General features: G+C 34.4%; 1 protein-coding gene across 1 annotated transcript in view; it reads left to right on the top strand.

The window, feature by feature from the left end:
- The window catches only part of LOC121375011 (DNA polymerase alpha catalytic subunit-like), a 102581-nt gene that overhangs the window by 29541 nt on the left and 58906 nt on the right, over positions 1–14134 (top strand). Inside the window, exons 14-18 of the mRNA XM_041502209.1 lie at positions 8472–8536; positions 8828–8865; positions 10609–10731; positions 12007–12091; positions 13360–13421. Of these exons, the coding sequence (XP_041358143.1) occupies positions 8472–8536; positions 8828–8865; positions 10609–10731; positions 12007–12091; positions 13360–13421 (373 nt within the window). The remainder of the gene's footprint in view (positions 1–8471; positions 8537–8827; positions 8866–10608; positions 10732–12006; positions 12092–13359; positions 13422–14134) is intronic.

Genomic DNA, 14134 nt, shown 5'->3' with positions numbered 1-14134 from the left:
CGACACTCACCAGGAAATAATAATAAACGACAGGAAACAGATTATCTGAGAGGGTTTTTTTACCTGAGAAAATTTTTGTGGTTTTCGGCATTTTTGCTAGACAACAATGGCGGAACATTGCGGTCATTTTGAGGAATCGATAGCTAATTGTGACAGCTAATTTGATAATAAATTTGATAATTTTACCAACAACGAAAATCACCAAAGATTAGGATATGAATCATAGTTTGTTTCCGGAAAAGATTCTGATCAGTAAAACACGGTTATTGGGAATAATGGAGATAAATAACAGACATATGGTCACAAATACCTGTAAGTAAATGCAAGTTTTAAAAAATGTTGCCAAATTTTAATCAACATTAACTGATGTCATAAAAATTTGAAAAACCCAGAAAATAAAACTTACCAATTCAGATATGAACTTTATTTTATGTATTTATAAAATATTTAAGTGAAAATATGTGAGTAAAAGTTATAAACTTGTACCCACTAAACATGGTTTTTGTCAAAACTTGATCCAGTAGTCTAAAGGTTGAAGTGCATAAATTGTTGTGTCCAATTTCAATTTTTTTTTTAACCCATAACCATCTAGTTGAGGAGCTAACGGACTGTGTAAGTCAGAAGGTTAAACGTCCAGCTATGGTGACAACAAATAAGTTCATGGTAGCCGAGACATTTACTTTGGAGAAATTCTTGTGAAATTATTACTAGATAATATTAGCATGTATAGTATGTTGTTTTTCAGTGAAACCATTCCATGTTTGTTTGTTTGTTTTACTTAACTAAAGCTGGATGGGTGTCTTTTAGACACAAATAATTGATTACATTTTTCTGAGTTTATTAATAAAAAAAAAGAGAAATTTTTTGAAATAGTAAAAATGATGCAAGTGTTTTTTGGGTTTTTTTAAGTGAAATCATTGAGTGAAATATAAACGCAGGTATAAACAGTAATTTATCATAAAAAATGTGCGTCACAGTTCACTAACAGCACTAGGGGTAAAATGTGTATTTTCTCTTAAAAATAATTTGGTATACTCAGGGTTCAAAATTTGCCAAAAAATATAGTGTGGCCCAAAAAATAATAATGCATGTTGGCAAATTATGGTAAGTGAACCACGAACAAGATTTTAATGTGGAATACAAATATTAATAGTGGCTCATATGTTATAGCTCTAAAGACGATAATATTATTTGGGCGACAAACGCCATTATTTTTTAATATTTAAGCCACCCAAATAGGACATTGGTTGCATTTGGCAACCTGGCCACAGGACATTTCGATCCCTGTATACTTTATTTTGATCGTCAGTCTAGCTATATTAAGATTTGGCTGGATAATGGGGTCTAGATCTATGATTATACGTTTGTGTGATGTTAAAGCTGGAATTTTACTTTTCCCATTGATAGCATAACATATAATATACCACTGATGGAAGTTAAAGGGATAGACCCTAGTTTTTAAACACTACAAGCATATATTTCACTATTAGAGCCGTTTATGAAATTCCCAGCCAAATAGCTTAATCTTTTCCCATTGATAGCATAACATATAATATACCACTGATGGAAGTTAAAGGGATAGACCCTAGTTTTTAAACACTACAAGCATATATTTCACTATTAGAGCCGTTTATGAAATTCCCAGCCAAATAGCTTAATCTTTTCCCATTGATAGCATAACATATAATATACCACTGATGGAAGTTAAAGGGATAGACCCTAGTTTTTAAACACTACAAGCATATATTTCACTATTAGAGCCGTTTATGAAATTCCCAGCCAAATAGCTTAATCTTTTCCCATTGATAGCATAACATATAATATACCACTGATGGAAGTTAAAGGGATAGACCCTAGTTTTTAAACACTACAAGCATATATTTCACTATTAGAGCCGTTTATGAAATTCCCAGCCAAATAGCTTAATCTTTTCCCATTGATAGCATAACATATAATATACCACTGATGGAAGTTAAAGGGATAGACCCTAGTTTTTAAACACTACAAGCATATATTTCACTATTAGAGCCGTTTATGAAATTCCCAGCCAAATAGCTTAATCTTTTCCCATTGATAGCATAACATATAATATACCACTGATGGAAGTTAAAGGGATAGACCCTAGTTTTTAAACACTACAAGCATATATTTCACTATTAGAGCCGTTTATGAAATTCCCAGCCAAATAGCTTAATCTTTTCCCATTGATAGCATAACATATAATATACCACTGATGGAAGTTAAAGGGATAGACCCTAGTTTTTAAACACTACAAGCATATATTTCACTATTAGAGCCGTTTATGAAATTCCCAGCCAAATAGCTTAATCTTTTCCCATTGATAGCATAACATATAATATACCACTGATGGAAGTTAAAGGGATAGACCCTAGTTTTTAAACACTACAAGCATATATTTCACTATTAGAGCCGTTTATGAAATTCCCAGCCAAATAGCTTAATCTTTTCCCATTGATAGCATAACATATAATATACCACTGATGGAAGTTAAAGGGATAGACCCTAGTTTTTAAACACTACAAGCATATATTTCACTATTAGAGCCGTTTATGAAATTCCCAGCCAAATAGCTTAATCTTTTCCCATTGATAGCATAACATATAATATACCACTGATGGAAGTTAAAGGGATAGACCCTAGTTTTTAAACACTACAAGCATATATTTCACTATTAGAGCCGTTTATGAAATTCCCAGCCAAATAGCTTAATCTTTTCCCATTGATAGCATAACATATAATATACCACTGATGGAAGTTAAAGGGATAGACCCTAGTTTTTAAACACTACAAGCATATATTTCACTATTAGAGCCGTTTATGAAATTCCCAGCCAAATAGCTTAATCTTTTCCCATTGATAGCATAACATATAATATACCACTGATGGAAGTTAAAGGGATAGACCCTAGTTTTTAAACACTACAAGCATATATTTCACTATTAGAGCCGTTTATGAAATTCCCAGCCAAATAGCTTAATCTTTTCCCATTGATAGCATAACATATAATATACCACTGATGGAAGTTATAAGGGAAGTTAAAGGGATAGACCCTAGTTTTTAAACACTACAAGCATATATTTCACTATTAGAGCCGTTTATGAAATTCCCAGCCAAATAGCTTAATCTTTTCCCATTGATAGCATAACATATAATATACCACTGATGGAAGTTAAAGGGATAGACCCTAGTTTTTAAACACTACAAGCATATATTTCACTATTAGAGCCGTTTATGAAATTCCCAGCCAAATAGCTTAATCTTTTCCCATTGATAGCATAACATATAATATACCACTGATGGAAGTTAAAGGGATAGACCCTAGTTTTTAAACACTACAAGCATATATTTCACTATTAGAGCCGTTTATGAAATTCCCAGCCAAATAGCTTAATCTTTTCCCATTGATAGCATAACATATAATATACCACTGATGGAAGTTAAAGGGATAGACCCTAGTTTTTAAACACTACAAGCATATATTTCACTATTAGAGCCGTTTATGAAATTCCCAGCCAAATAGCTTAATCTTTTCCCATTGATAGCATAACATATAATATACCACTGATGGAAGTTAAAGGGATAGACCCTAGTTTTTAAACACTACAAGCATATATTTCACTATTAGAGCCGTTTATGAAATTCCCAGCCAAATAGCTTAATCTTTTCCCATTGATAGCATAACATATAATATACCACTGATGGAAGTTAAAGGGATAGACCCTAGTTTTTAAACACTACAAGCATATATTTCACTATTAGAGCCGTTTATGAAATTCCCAGCCAAATAGCTTAATCTTTTCCCATTGATAGCATAACATATAATATACCACTGATGGAAGTTAAAGGGATAGACCCTAGTTTTTAAACACTACAAGCATATATTTCACTATTAGAGCCGTTTATGAAATTCCCAGCCAAATAGCTTAATCTTTTCCCATTGATAGCATAACATATAATATACCACTGATGGAAGTTAAAGGGATAGACCCTAGTTTTTAAACACTACAAGCATATATTTCACTATTAGAGCCGTTTATGAAATTCCCAGCCAAATAGCTTAATCTTTTCCCATTGATAGCATAACATATAATATACCACTGATGGAAGTTAAAGGGATAGACCCTAGTTTTTAAACACTACAAGCATATATTTCACTATTAGAGCCGTTTATGAAATTCCCAGCCAAATAGCTTAATCTTTTCCCATTGATAGCATAACATATAATATACCACTGATGGAAGTTAAAGGGATAGACCCTAGTTTTTAAACACTACAAGCATATATTTCACTATTAGAGCCGTTTATGAAATTCCCAGCCAAATAGCTTAATCTTTTCCCATTGATAGCATAACATATAATATACCACTGATGGAAGTTAAAGGGATAGACCCTAGTTTTTAAACACTACAAGCATATATTTCACTATTAGAGCCGTTTATGAAATTCCCAGCCAAATAGCTTAATCTTTTCCCATTGATAGCATAACATATAATATACCACTGATGGAAGTTAAAGGGATAGACCCTAGTTTTTAAACACTACAAGCATATATTTCACTATTAGAGCCGTTTATGAAATTCCCAGCCAAATAGCTTAATCTTTTCCCATTGATAGCATAACATATAATATACCACTGATGGAAGTTAAAGGGATAGACCCTAGTTTTTAAACACTACAAGCATATATTTCACTATTAGAGCCGTTTATGAAATTCCCAGCCAAATAGCTTAATCTTTTCCCATTGATAGCATAACATATAATATACCACTGATGGAAGTTAAAGGGATAGACCCTAGTTTTTAAATATATTTCACTATTACAAGCATATATTTCACTATTAGAGCCTAGTTTTTTATGAAATTCCCAGCCAAATAGCTTAATCTTTTCCCATTGATAGCATAACATATAATATACCACTGATGGAAGTTAAAGGGATAGACCCTAGTTTTTAAACACTACAAGCATATATTTCACTATTAGAGCCGTTTATGAAATTCCCAGCCAAATAGCTTAATCTTTTCCCATTGATAGCATAACATATAATATACCACTGATGGAAGTTAAAGGGATAGACCCTAGTTTTTAAACACTACAAGCATATATTTCACTATTAGAGCCGTTTATGAAATTCCCAGCCAAATAGCTTAATCTTTTCCCATTGATAGCATAACATATAATATACCACTGATGGAAGTTAAAGGGATAGACCCTAGTTTTTAAACACTACAAGCATATATTTCACTATTAGAGCCGTTTATGAAATTCCCAGCCAAATAGCTTAATCTTTTCCCATTGATAGCATAACATATAATATACCACTGATGGAAGTTAAAGGGATAGACCCTAGTTTTTAAACACTACAAGCATATATTTCACTATTAGAGCCGTTTATGAAATTCCCAGCCAAATAGCTTAATCTTTTCCCATTGATAGCATAACATATAATATACCACTGATGGAAGTTAAAGGGATAGACCCTAGTTTTTAAACACTACAAGCATATATTTCACTATTAGAGCCGTTTATGAAATTCCCAGCCAAATAGCTTAATCTTTTCCCATTGATAGCACTGATGGAAGTTAAAACATATAATTTACCACTGAGCCTAGTTTTTATGAGCCGTTTATGAAATTCCCAGCCAAATAGCTTAATCTTTTCCCATTGATAGCATAACATATAATATACCACTGATGGAAGTTAAAGGGATAGACCCTAGTTTTTAAACACTACAAGCATATATTTCACTATTAGAGCCGTTTATGAAATTCCCAGCCAAATAGCTTAATCTTTTCCCATTGATAGCATAACATATAATATACCACTGATGGAAGTTAAAGGGATAGACCCTAGTTTTTAAACACTACAAGCATATATTTCACTATTAGAGCCGTTTATGAAATTCCCAGCCAAATAGCTTAATCTTTTCCCATTGATAGCATAACATATAATATACCACTGATGGAAGTTAAAGGGATAGACCCTAGTTTTTAAACACTACAAGCATATATTTCACTATTAGAGCCGTTTATGAAATTCCCAGCCAAATAGCTTAATCTTTTCCCATTGATAGCATAACATATAATATACCACTGATGGAAGTTAAAGGGATAGACCCTAGTTTTTAAACACTACAAGCATATATTTCACTATTAGAGCCGTTTATGAAATTCCCAGCCAAATAGCTTAATCTTTTCCCATTGATAGCATAACATATAATATACCACTGATGGAAGTTAAAGGGATAGACCCTAGTTTTTAAACACTACAAGCATATTTTTCACTATTAGAGCCGTTTATGAAATTCCCAGCCAAATAGCTTAATCTTTTCCCATTGATAGCATAACATATAATATACCACTGATGGAAGTTAAAGGGATAGACCCTAGTTTTTAAACACTACAAGCATATATTTCACTATTAGAGCCGTTTATGAAATTCCCAGCCAAATAGCTTAATCTTTTCCCATTGATAGCATAACATATAATATACCACTGATGGAAGTTAAAGGGATAGACCCTAGTTTTTAAACACTACAAGCATATATTTCACTATTAGAGCCGTTTATGAAATTCCCAGCCAAATAGCTTAATCTTTTCCCATTGATAGCATAACATATAATATACCACTGATGGAAGTTAAAGGGATAGACCCTAGTTTTTAAACACTACAAGCATATATTTCACTATTAGAGCCGTTTATGAAATTCCCAGCCAAATAGCTTAATCTTTTCCCATTGATAGCATAACATATAATATACCACTGATGGAAGTTAAAGGGATAGACCCTAGTTTTTAAACACTACAAGCATATATTTCACTATTAGAGCCGTTTATGAAATTCCCAGCCAAATAGCTTAATCTTTTCCCATTGATAGCATAACATATAATATACCACTGATGGAAGTTAAAGGGATAGACCCTAGTTTTTAAACACTACAAGCATATATTTCACTATTAGAGCCGTTTATGAAATTCCCAGCCAAATAGCTTAATCTTTTCCCATTGATAGCATAACATATAATATACCACTGATGGAAGTTAAAGGGATAGACCCTAGTTTTTAAACACTACAAGCATATATTTCACTATTAGAGCCGTTTATGAAATTCCCAGCCAAATAGCTTAATCTTTTCCCATTGATAGCATAACATATAATATACCACTGATGGAAGTTAAAGGGATAGACCCTAGTTTTTAAACACTACAAGCATATATTTCACTATTAGAGCCGTTTATGATTACTGAACTCAAACATTACTTATATTTTATTGTTTAGATTATCCATTTCCATACATCCGAAGTGTTTCTGGGCAGCCTGCTGTTTCTAATATCACAAATGCATTTTTCATATTTTAAAAAATGCACATGCGTCTGAGAAGTAACCGTTACGGAATCGCGTTTTAGTCTGTTTTAAGGGTATTTCAACATCACAGATTCTTGTTTCACTCTGTTGTATCCAAATTTGTTACAGGTTTGTAAATTGACCAAACTTAGTGTCCATTTTTACGGGTTTAAACTAGGGTCTAGGTGAAACATACGTCTTAGTGTTTTAAAACTGGGGTCTGTCCCTTTAAGGGTGTACACTACCAAATCAAATCCCATAGACGACAATAGTAACATGTGGCTAAAACTCCTACCTGCTGCGTATCAATCGACATAAACACCACAGATATAAATACTACCACTCCTCACCCTTAAAGTGAATCAGAAAAACATTGGGGGTCAAGCTGCTCATTTCAGAGATTCTGGGTAGCGTCTATGACTACCCTAGTTCCACACACAATTTGAATACTTTTTTTTAAATGTTTCAAGCACGAGACTAGTTGACACAGTGGTACTAGATGAAATAAAATCGCATATATGTTTTGCCAAGATGAAACAGGACTTGTGGTGTAACTTCTATCAAAACCCAGCCGGACGTTATTTGGTTTAGTAATACCTTAAGTGCTAACACAGAGTACTTTTATAATAAAGTTTTTATTTGTATTTACAGACATGTTTCATGTAGGTAGTATTGTAAAAACAACATTGTCGATTAAAAGTAAATCACCAATATTAATCTAGAAGTAGTCACGGGATCAGTGATTTTTAATAATTACTAGCCATGATCAAAAATTCACTAGCCATGATCAAAAATTCACTAGCCCTACTTTACTTTAAAAGAGGGAGACAAAACTTAAAAACACTAACATTGGGGGCTTGGGGTGAGGGCAAGATATTCACATTTACAAAATAGACTTGACTGCAACATTTGACAAAAACAATTTCACTAGCTGTCTGACATGGCAATAGTAGTTATTTACTAACCCAACATTGAATATCACTAGCCATGGGAGTGGGGCTACCATAATCTAGAAGCGTTGTTAATATTTCTAGTAAGTGCTACATGACGAAAACTGGAGTCTGTTTGATGTGGTATTTATTTTTTGTCATTTGTTAACTATTTTACAGTCTCGAGATTCTACTTCTGGATAGAAAAATGAAGGGACCTGGCTGGCTCGACCTAAAATGTCCTCGTGAGTGTATCGTTTTAATCCTTCAGTAGCGTGACAGTGTGTGGACGTGATGGCACGCTGCGTGCTATTATTAGTTTAGTGCATGTCCCTTTGTGTAATGGGGGAGACCATCCCATCCCCCCCCCCCCCCCTCCTAGGGCATTTTTGAAATCGCTAAAGCTCGTGACAATTGAAAATTATTTCACTCAGGACATAAATATGATACTAAACGGAAGCTTGTTTAATATCTTATAAATATGTTTGAATATGGAGATGTGGCATTTTACAGTTTATTTTATTGTTTTATTTCAGAAATCACAAATCCACCTATTAGCTGGTGCAAGGTAGAGGTGAGTACTTCTGTTTTACCAGTTTTATTCAATTTATCACTGTACATTGTCAGTGCATCATATTGTTTAGAAGACCCTCACTTTGTCTCATAGTTATCAAAATCAAAAGTATATATAGAAAATACCACATGAGTGGCCATTAGATACTATATTTATCTCAAGAGTTATTTCAAAATGCATTTCACAAGCAAATGTGAGTTGGTTATGGACACCCCAGGACACCGACAGCAATTGCCATAGGCAGGAAGCATCACTGATAGCAGTTTTGTGCCATCGGTAAAGCTCCTCAACAATGGAAAAAAGTATACACCTAGTGTATGGTATCTGCCAGTATTTAACATTCGCACATTTGAAGTAAGTCTACATACAGCAAAATGACCTTTCAGTCAAGTTTATTTGCTGCAAAAAAATTGCTATAGGCAGTCTCAAAATTTGCCGTTGGTGGGCCTTTTCGTCCACAGCTGTCCTTTTTAAAATTGCTGTCGGTGGGCCTGTTTGCCCACATCAATCCTTTTTAAAATTGCTGTCAGTGGGCCTGTTTGCCCACATCAATCCTTTTTAAAATTGCTGTCGGTGGGCCTGTTTTCCCATATCAATCCTTTTTAAAATTGCTGTCGGTGGGCCTGTTTTCCCACATCAATCCTTTTTAAAATTGCTGTCGGTGGGCCTGTTTGCCCACATCAATCCTGCACCCTGAATGTAGCTTTATCATTTCTTACATATACTAAAAAAGAGTTAAAATAAATTTTAAAACATCTTCTTTTTTTTTTTTTTACTGAAATCTATTTACGACTCTTGCACTTTGCGCAAATTTCTCAGATACATTTTAATGCACATGGTAATTGTTTATGATTGCGTTTTGAGATATAATGCTTATAAATGATCATCTTTATAGACCTACTACTTAGAATCTGAATTATATTTATATCTAATAGGCAGATTTTCATTTTGTGAGGGTGCATCCCTAAATTTGATCCAAGGGGTGCGAAATATCACTCCTGTCATTAAATTCAGGGCTCGGACTTAAGAAATTTTCTGCCACAGCAATTTTTAAAAGAATTGCAATGGGTGAAACAGTCCTCCGACGGCAATTTTGAAACTGCAGCAAATAAACCTGACTGAAAGGCTATCTCGTGCTATGTAGACATATTTTAAATGTGCAAATGTTAAATATTGGCAGATAATGTACACCAGGTGTATACATTTCGCCATTGTTGAGGAGCTTTACCGATGGCAGAAAAGTGCCATCAGTAATGCTCTCTACCGACAGCAATTTCTCAACAATGGCAATTGCCGTCGGTGCCGCCGTTAAGTTTGAGCCCTGTTAAGTTAACAACTTGTCTTCTCATAACTTATATTATTTTAAGAAGTGTGACCCCTTCTTAATAATTTGAGAGTTCCAATTTTTCATGTTCCCAGATTTTCCAAGAGTAAATAAATAAATACAGTTTGTTTTGTTTAACAACACCACTAGAGCACATTGATTGAATGTCAAACATTTGGTAATTCTGATTCATAGTCATCCTAATGCAGCAAGGGATCTTTTAAATGTATTTTCCCACAGACAGGAAAGCACATACCACAGCCTTTGACATGTTGTGGTGCACTGGTTGGAACCAAATTTCAAGAGTAAGTCTGAATGGCCAATGTTTTTCTTCTTGTCACTAAACATTCAATATGAAAATCACTAAAATTATGAAAGTTTCTCTGCAACATGCAATGTAATCTTTTTCTTTTTTAAAGGCGTTTATAACAAAACCTGAAAATGTGTCGGTGGTCCGAGATTCAAACTTAACTCCGCCCCCGCTGGTTGTCATGACGCTCAATCTACGGACACTACCCAACCCAAAGACTCACCAGAATGAGGTACAGTCAATACTATTAATTTACATACATAACTCCACATAACTCCGCCCCCACTGGTAGTGGTAATATTCAGTCTAAGAACACTGCCCAATACAAAGACTCACCAGAACGAGGTTCGGTTAATACTGTTCATTTACATACATAACTCCGCCCCCGCTATTAGGGATGACACTCAATCTACAAACACTGGCCAATCCAAAGACTCACCAGAATGAGGTAAAGTCAATACGGCTCATTTAAATACATAGCTCCGCCTCCACTAGTTGTGATGACATTCAATCTAAGAATACTGCCCAACACAAAAACACACACGGCCCTGTGCTTGTAAAACTATTAGTGCCCAGACTTCATCTCTAATGATGTCACATACATACAATGTGTATGACATTGCCATGACATTAGTGTCTCAGACTCTATTAGAGTCTCGAGTCTAGACTCTAAAAAAGTTTTATAAGCACCAGGCCTGAATGAGGCACAGTTAATACTGTTCATTTACATACATAACTCCGCCCCCGCTATTAGTGATGACACTCAATCTAAGAACACTGCCCAACCTAAAGACTCACCAGAATGAGGTATAATACTGTTCATTTACATGCATAACTCCGCCCCACTAGTAGTGATGACACTCAATCTAAGGTCTCACTACACATATCACTTCTGGGTGAGAGTTCATTGATCACGGTCCACTATAGTTCCAAATTGTGACATATGTTGTAGTTCACATATTCACTTCTAGGAAATGGTGAAGAATTAAAACAGTATGTATGTTTAATGGTAAGCCTTCTGGCTGTATTTTGCCCATGTTATTTATAATATTGTGCATTGACCTTTTGGGACATGAGTGTATAGCGTAAGAGACAACCGGAGTGAATCGGTTAATGGATCACCTGTTCGGACCAGCATTACAGCCAGATGCAGTCATATAGCAAAAAAGTGAGGCGGAAATGTTCTTAATTTTGGAGTGAAAATAAATGCTTATACATATGTATAATATATGTTCGCAATGGTGTATGTTGTTAGTGCCAACAAGAACCCATTCTTTTGGCAATCTTCATTTGAAGTTGGGCAATTTAACTTGGGTTTCAATGGCAGATGACATCTGTGTAGTGAGACCTAAGAACACTTCCCAAACCAAAGATTCACCAGTCTGAAGTTAAAAAATGTTCTGAGGATTCCGTAGACATTCTTAATTTGTTATTTTTTTATCTAGTAGGGAATTAAAGGTGTGAATTGATGTCTTGATTTTTTAATTATTTTTCCTCTTTCTTGCAGATCATTGCTGCATCGTGTCTGATTCAGAATAATTTCCAGATGGATAAACCCGCCCCAAGTCAACTTTTCCAGCAGCACTTTTGTGGTGAGGTCTTTATTAATTAACAACAAATTAATACCTCTAATTTTTTATAATTTTTTTCCCCCATTTCTTTTTTCCCCCTTGCATTCAAAGGGGCAGGACGTAGCCCAGTGGTAAAGTGCTCGCGTGATGCGAGGTCGGTGTAGGATCGATCCCTGTCAGTGGGCCCATTGGGCTATTTCTTGTTCCAGCCAGTGAACCACGACTAGTTTATCAAAGGCTGTGGTATGTGCTATCCTGTCTGTAGGATGGTGCATATAAAAGATTTCTTGTTACTAATGGAAAAATGTAGCATGTTTCCTCTCTAAGACTATATGTCAAAATTACTAAATGTTTGACATCCAATAGCCGATGATTAATAAATCAATGTGCCCTAGTGCAGGGCTTCTAGATTATGGTAGCTCCACTCCCATGGCTAGTGATATTTAATGTTGGGCTAGTAAGTAACTACTGTTGCCATGCCCGACAGCTAGTGATTTGTTTTGGTCAAATGTTGCAGTTAAGTCTATTTTGTAAATATGAATATCCTGCCTCCTCCCCAATGTTAGTGTTTTTAATCTCTATCTCCCTCATTAGGTAACATATTTGATTATTACTTTATTTAGTAAAATTGTATTGACTTAAAAAAAAGTAGGGCTAGTGGATTTTTAATTGTGGCTAGTAAATTTTTTAAATCACTGATCCCATGGCTAGTGGATTTTTAATTGTGGCTAGTAAAAAAAAATTAAATCACTGATCCCATGGCTAGTGGATTTTTAATTGTGGCTAGTAAAAAAATTTAAATCACTGATCCCATGGCTAGTGGATTTTTAATTGTGGCTAGTAAATTTTTTAAATCACTGATCCCATGGCTAGTGGATTTTATAAAATTTCTAGAAGCCCTGTAGTGGTGTCGTTGAAAAAAACAAACTTTTCAGTCTTATTTGTTATCTCAGTTTGGAAGTTCTTCCTATTTTCCCATCATAGTTTTCTGTCCAACTCCATATCCCAGTCCTTACCTCTATAACCCCAACATGAGCTTTCACTTAATGACACAACAATTCACTCTGTATATGACTAGAAATAAAAAATTATTTTTTACAATTATTTCATTTAGCAATAACCAATTATTTTTTAATTATTTTATTTAGCAATAACCAATTATCTTTTAATTTTTTTTTATTAAATAATAACCAATTTAAAAAAGATATTTTATTTAGCAATACCGAATTGTTTTTTAATTATGTCAGTGTTAATTGTTAAATATACACTAATTGCTTATTTTGTTTCAGCAATAACAAAGCCGAACGATTGCATCTTTCCGTTTGACTTGCGAGAACGTGTACAACAAGAGGTTAGTCAACTTCTATAACAGCAGCATCCATTTAAACATTAAACGACACTATAATCCATCCCATCCTCCTACATAAATGTTTTTCGACATAAGAATAGTAAAAGTGTTTTGGAAATAATAAAAAAAAAAAAAACTTTTTGTGGGAAAGTACATATAAATGATCCCTTGCTGCATTAGAAAAAAATGTAGCAGGTTTTCTCTGATGACTACGAGTCAGAATTACCAAATGTTTGACATCCAATAGCTGATGATTTATTAATCAGTATGCTCTAGTGGTGTCATTAAACAAAACAAACTTCTAAGATACATTACAGAATCGTTCATTTTACTTTTAGTTCATTGTACAATGTAGTTGAAATAATAGAAATATTAGTGTTTTTCAGTGACTACAGCATATAGTTAATGGAAATGTTTTATTTTATGACGCACCCAACACCACACAGATATAGAGAGAGGAAACCTGCTGTTGCCACTTCATAGGCTACTCATTTCGATTAGCAGCAAGGGATATTTTATATGCACCATTCCATACAGGATAGTACATACCACAGCCTTTATTACACCAGCTGTGGAGCACGGGCTGGAATGAGAAATAGCCAAATGGGCCCACCAATGGGGATCGATCCTAAACCGACAGCGCATCAAGCAGAGCACTTTACCCCCGCATATAAATAATAACCAGTTTATGACGTACATGTAACATATTGACTATA

This window comes from Gigantopelta aegis, chromosome 1 (genome assembly GCF_016097555.1).
Source record: "Gigantopelta aegis isolate Gae_Host chromosome 1, Gae_host_genome, whole genome shotgun sequence".
In the NCBI taxonomy this organism is placed as follows: domain Eukaryota; kingdom Metazoa; phylum Mollusca; class Gastropoda; order Neomphalida; family Peltospiridae; genus Gigantopelta; species Gigantopelta aegis.
Note: the sequence above shows the minus strand (reverse complement) of the source record. Positions and strands in the feature narration are given on the sequence as shown.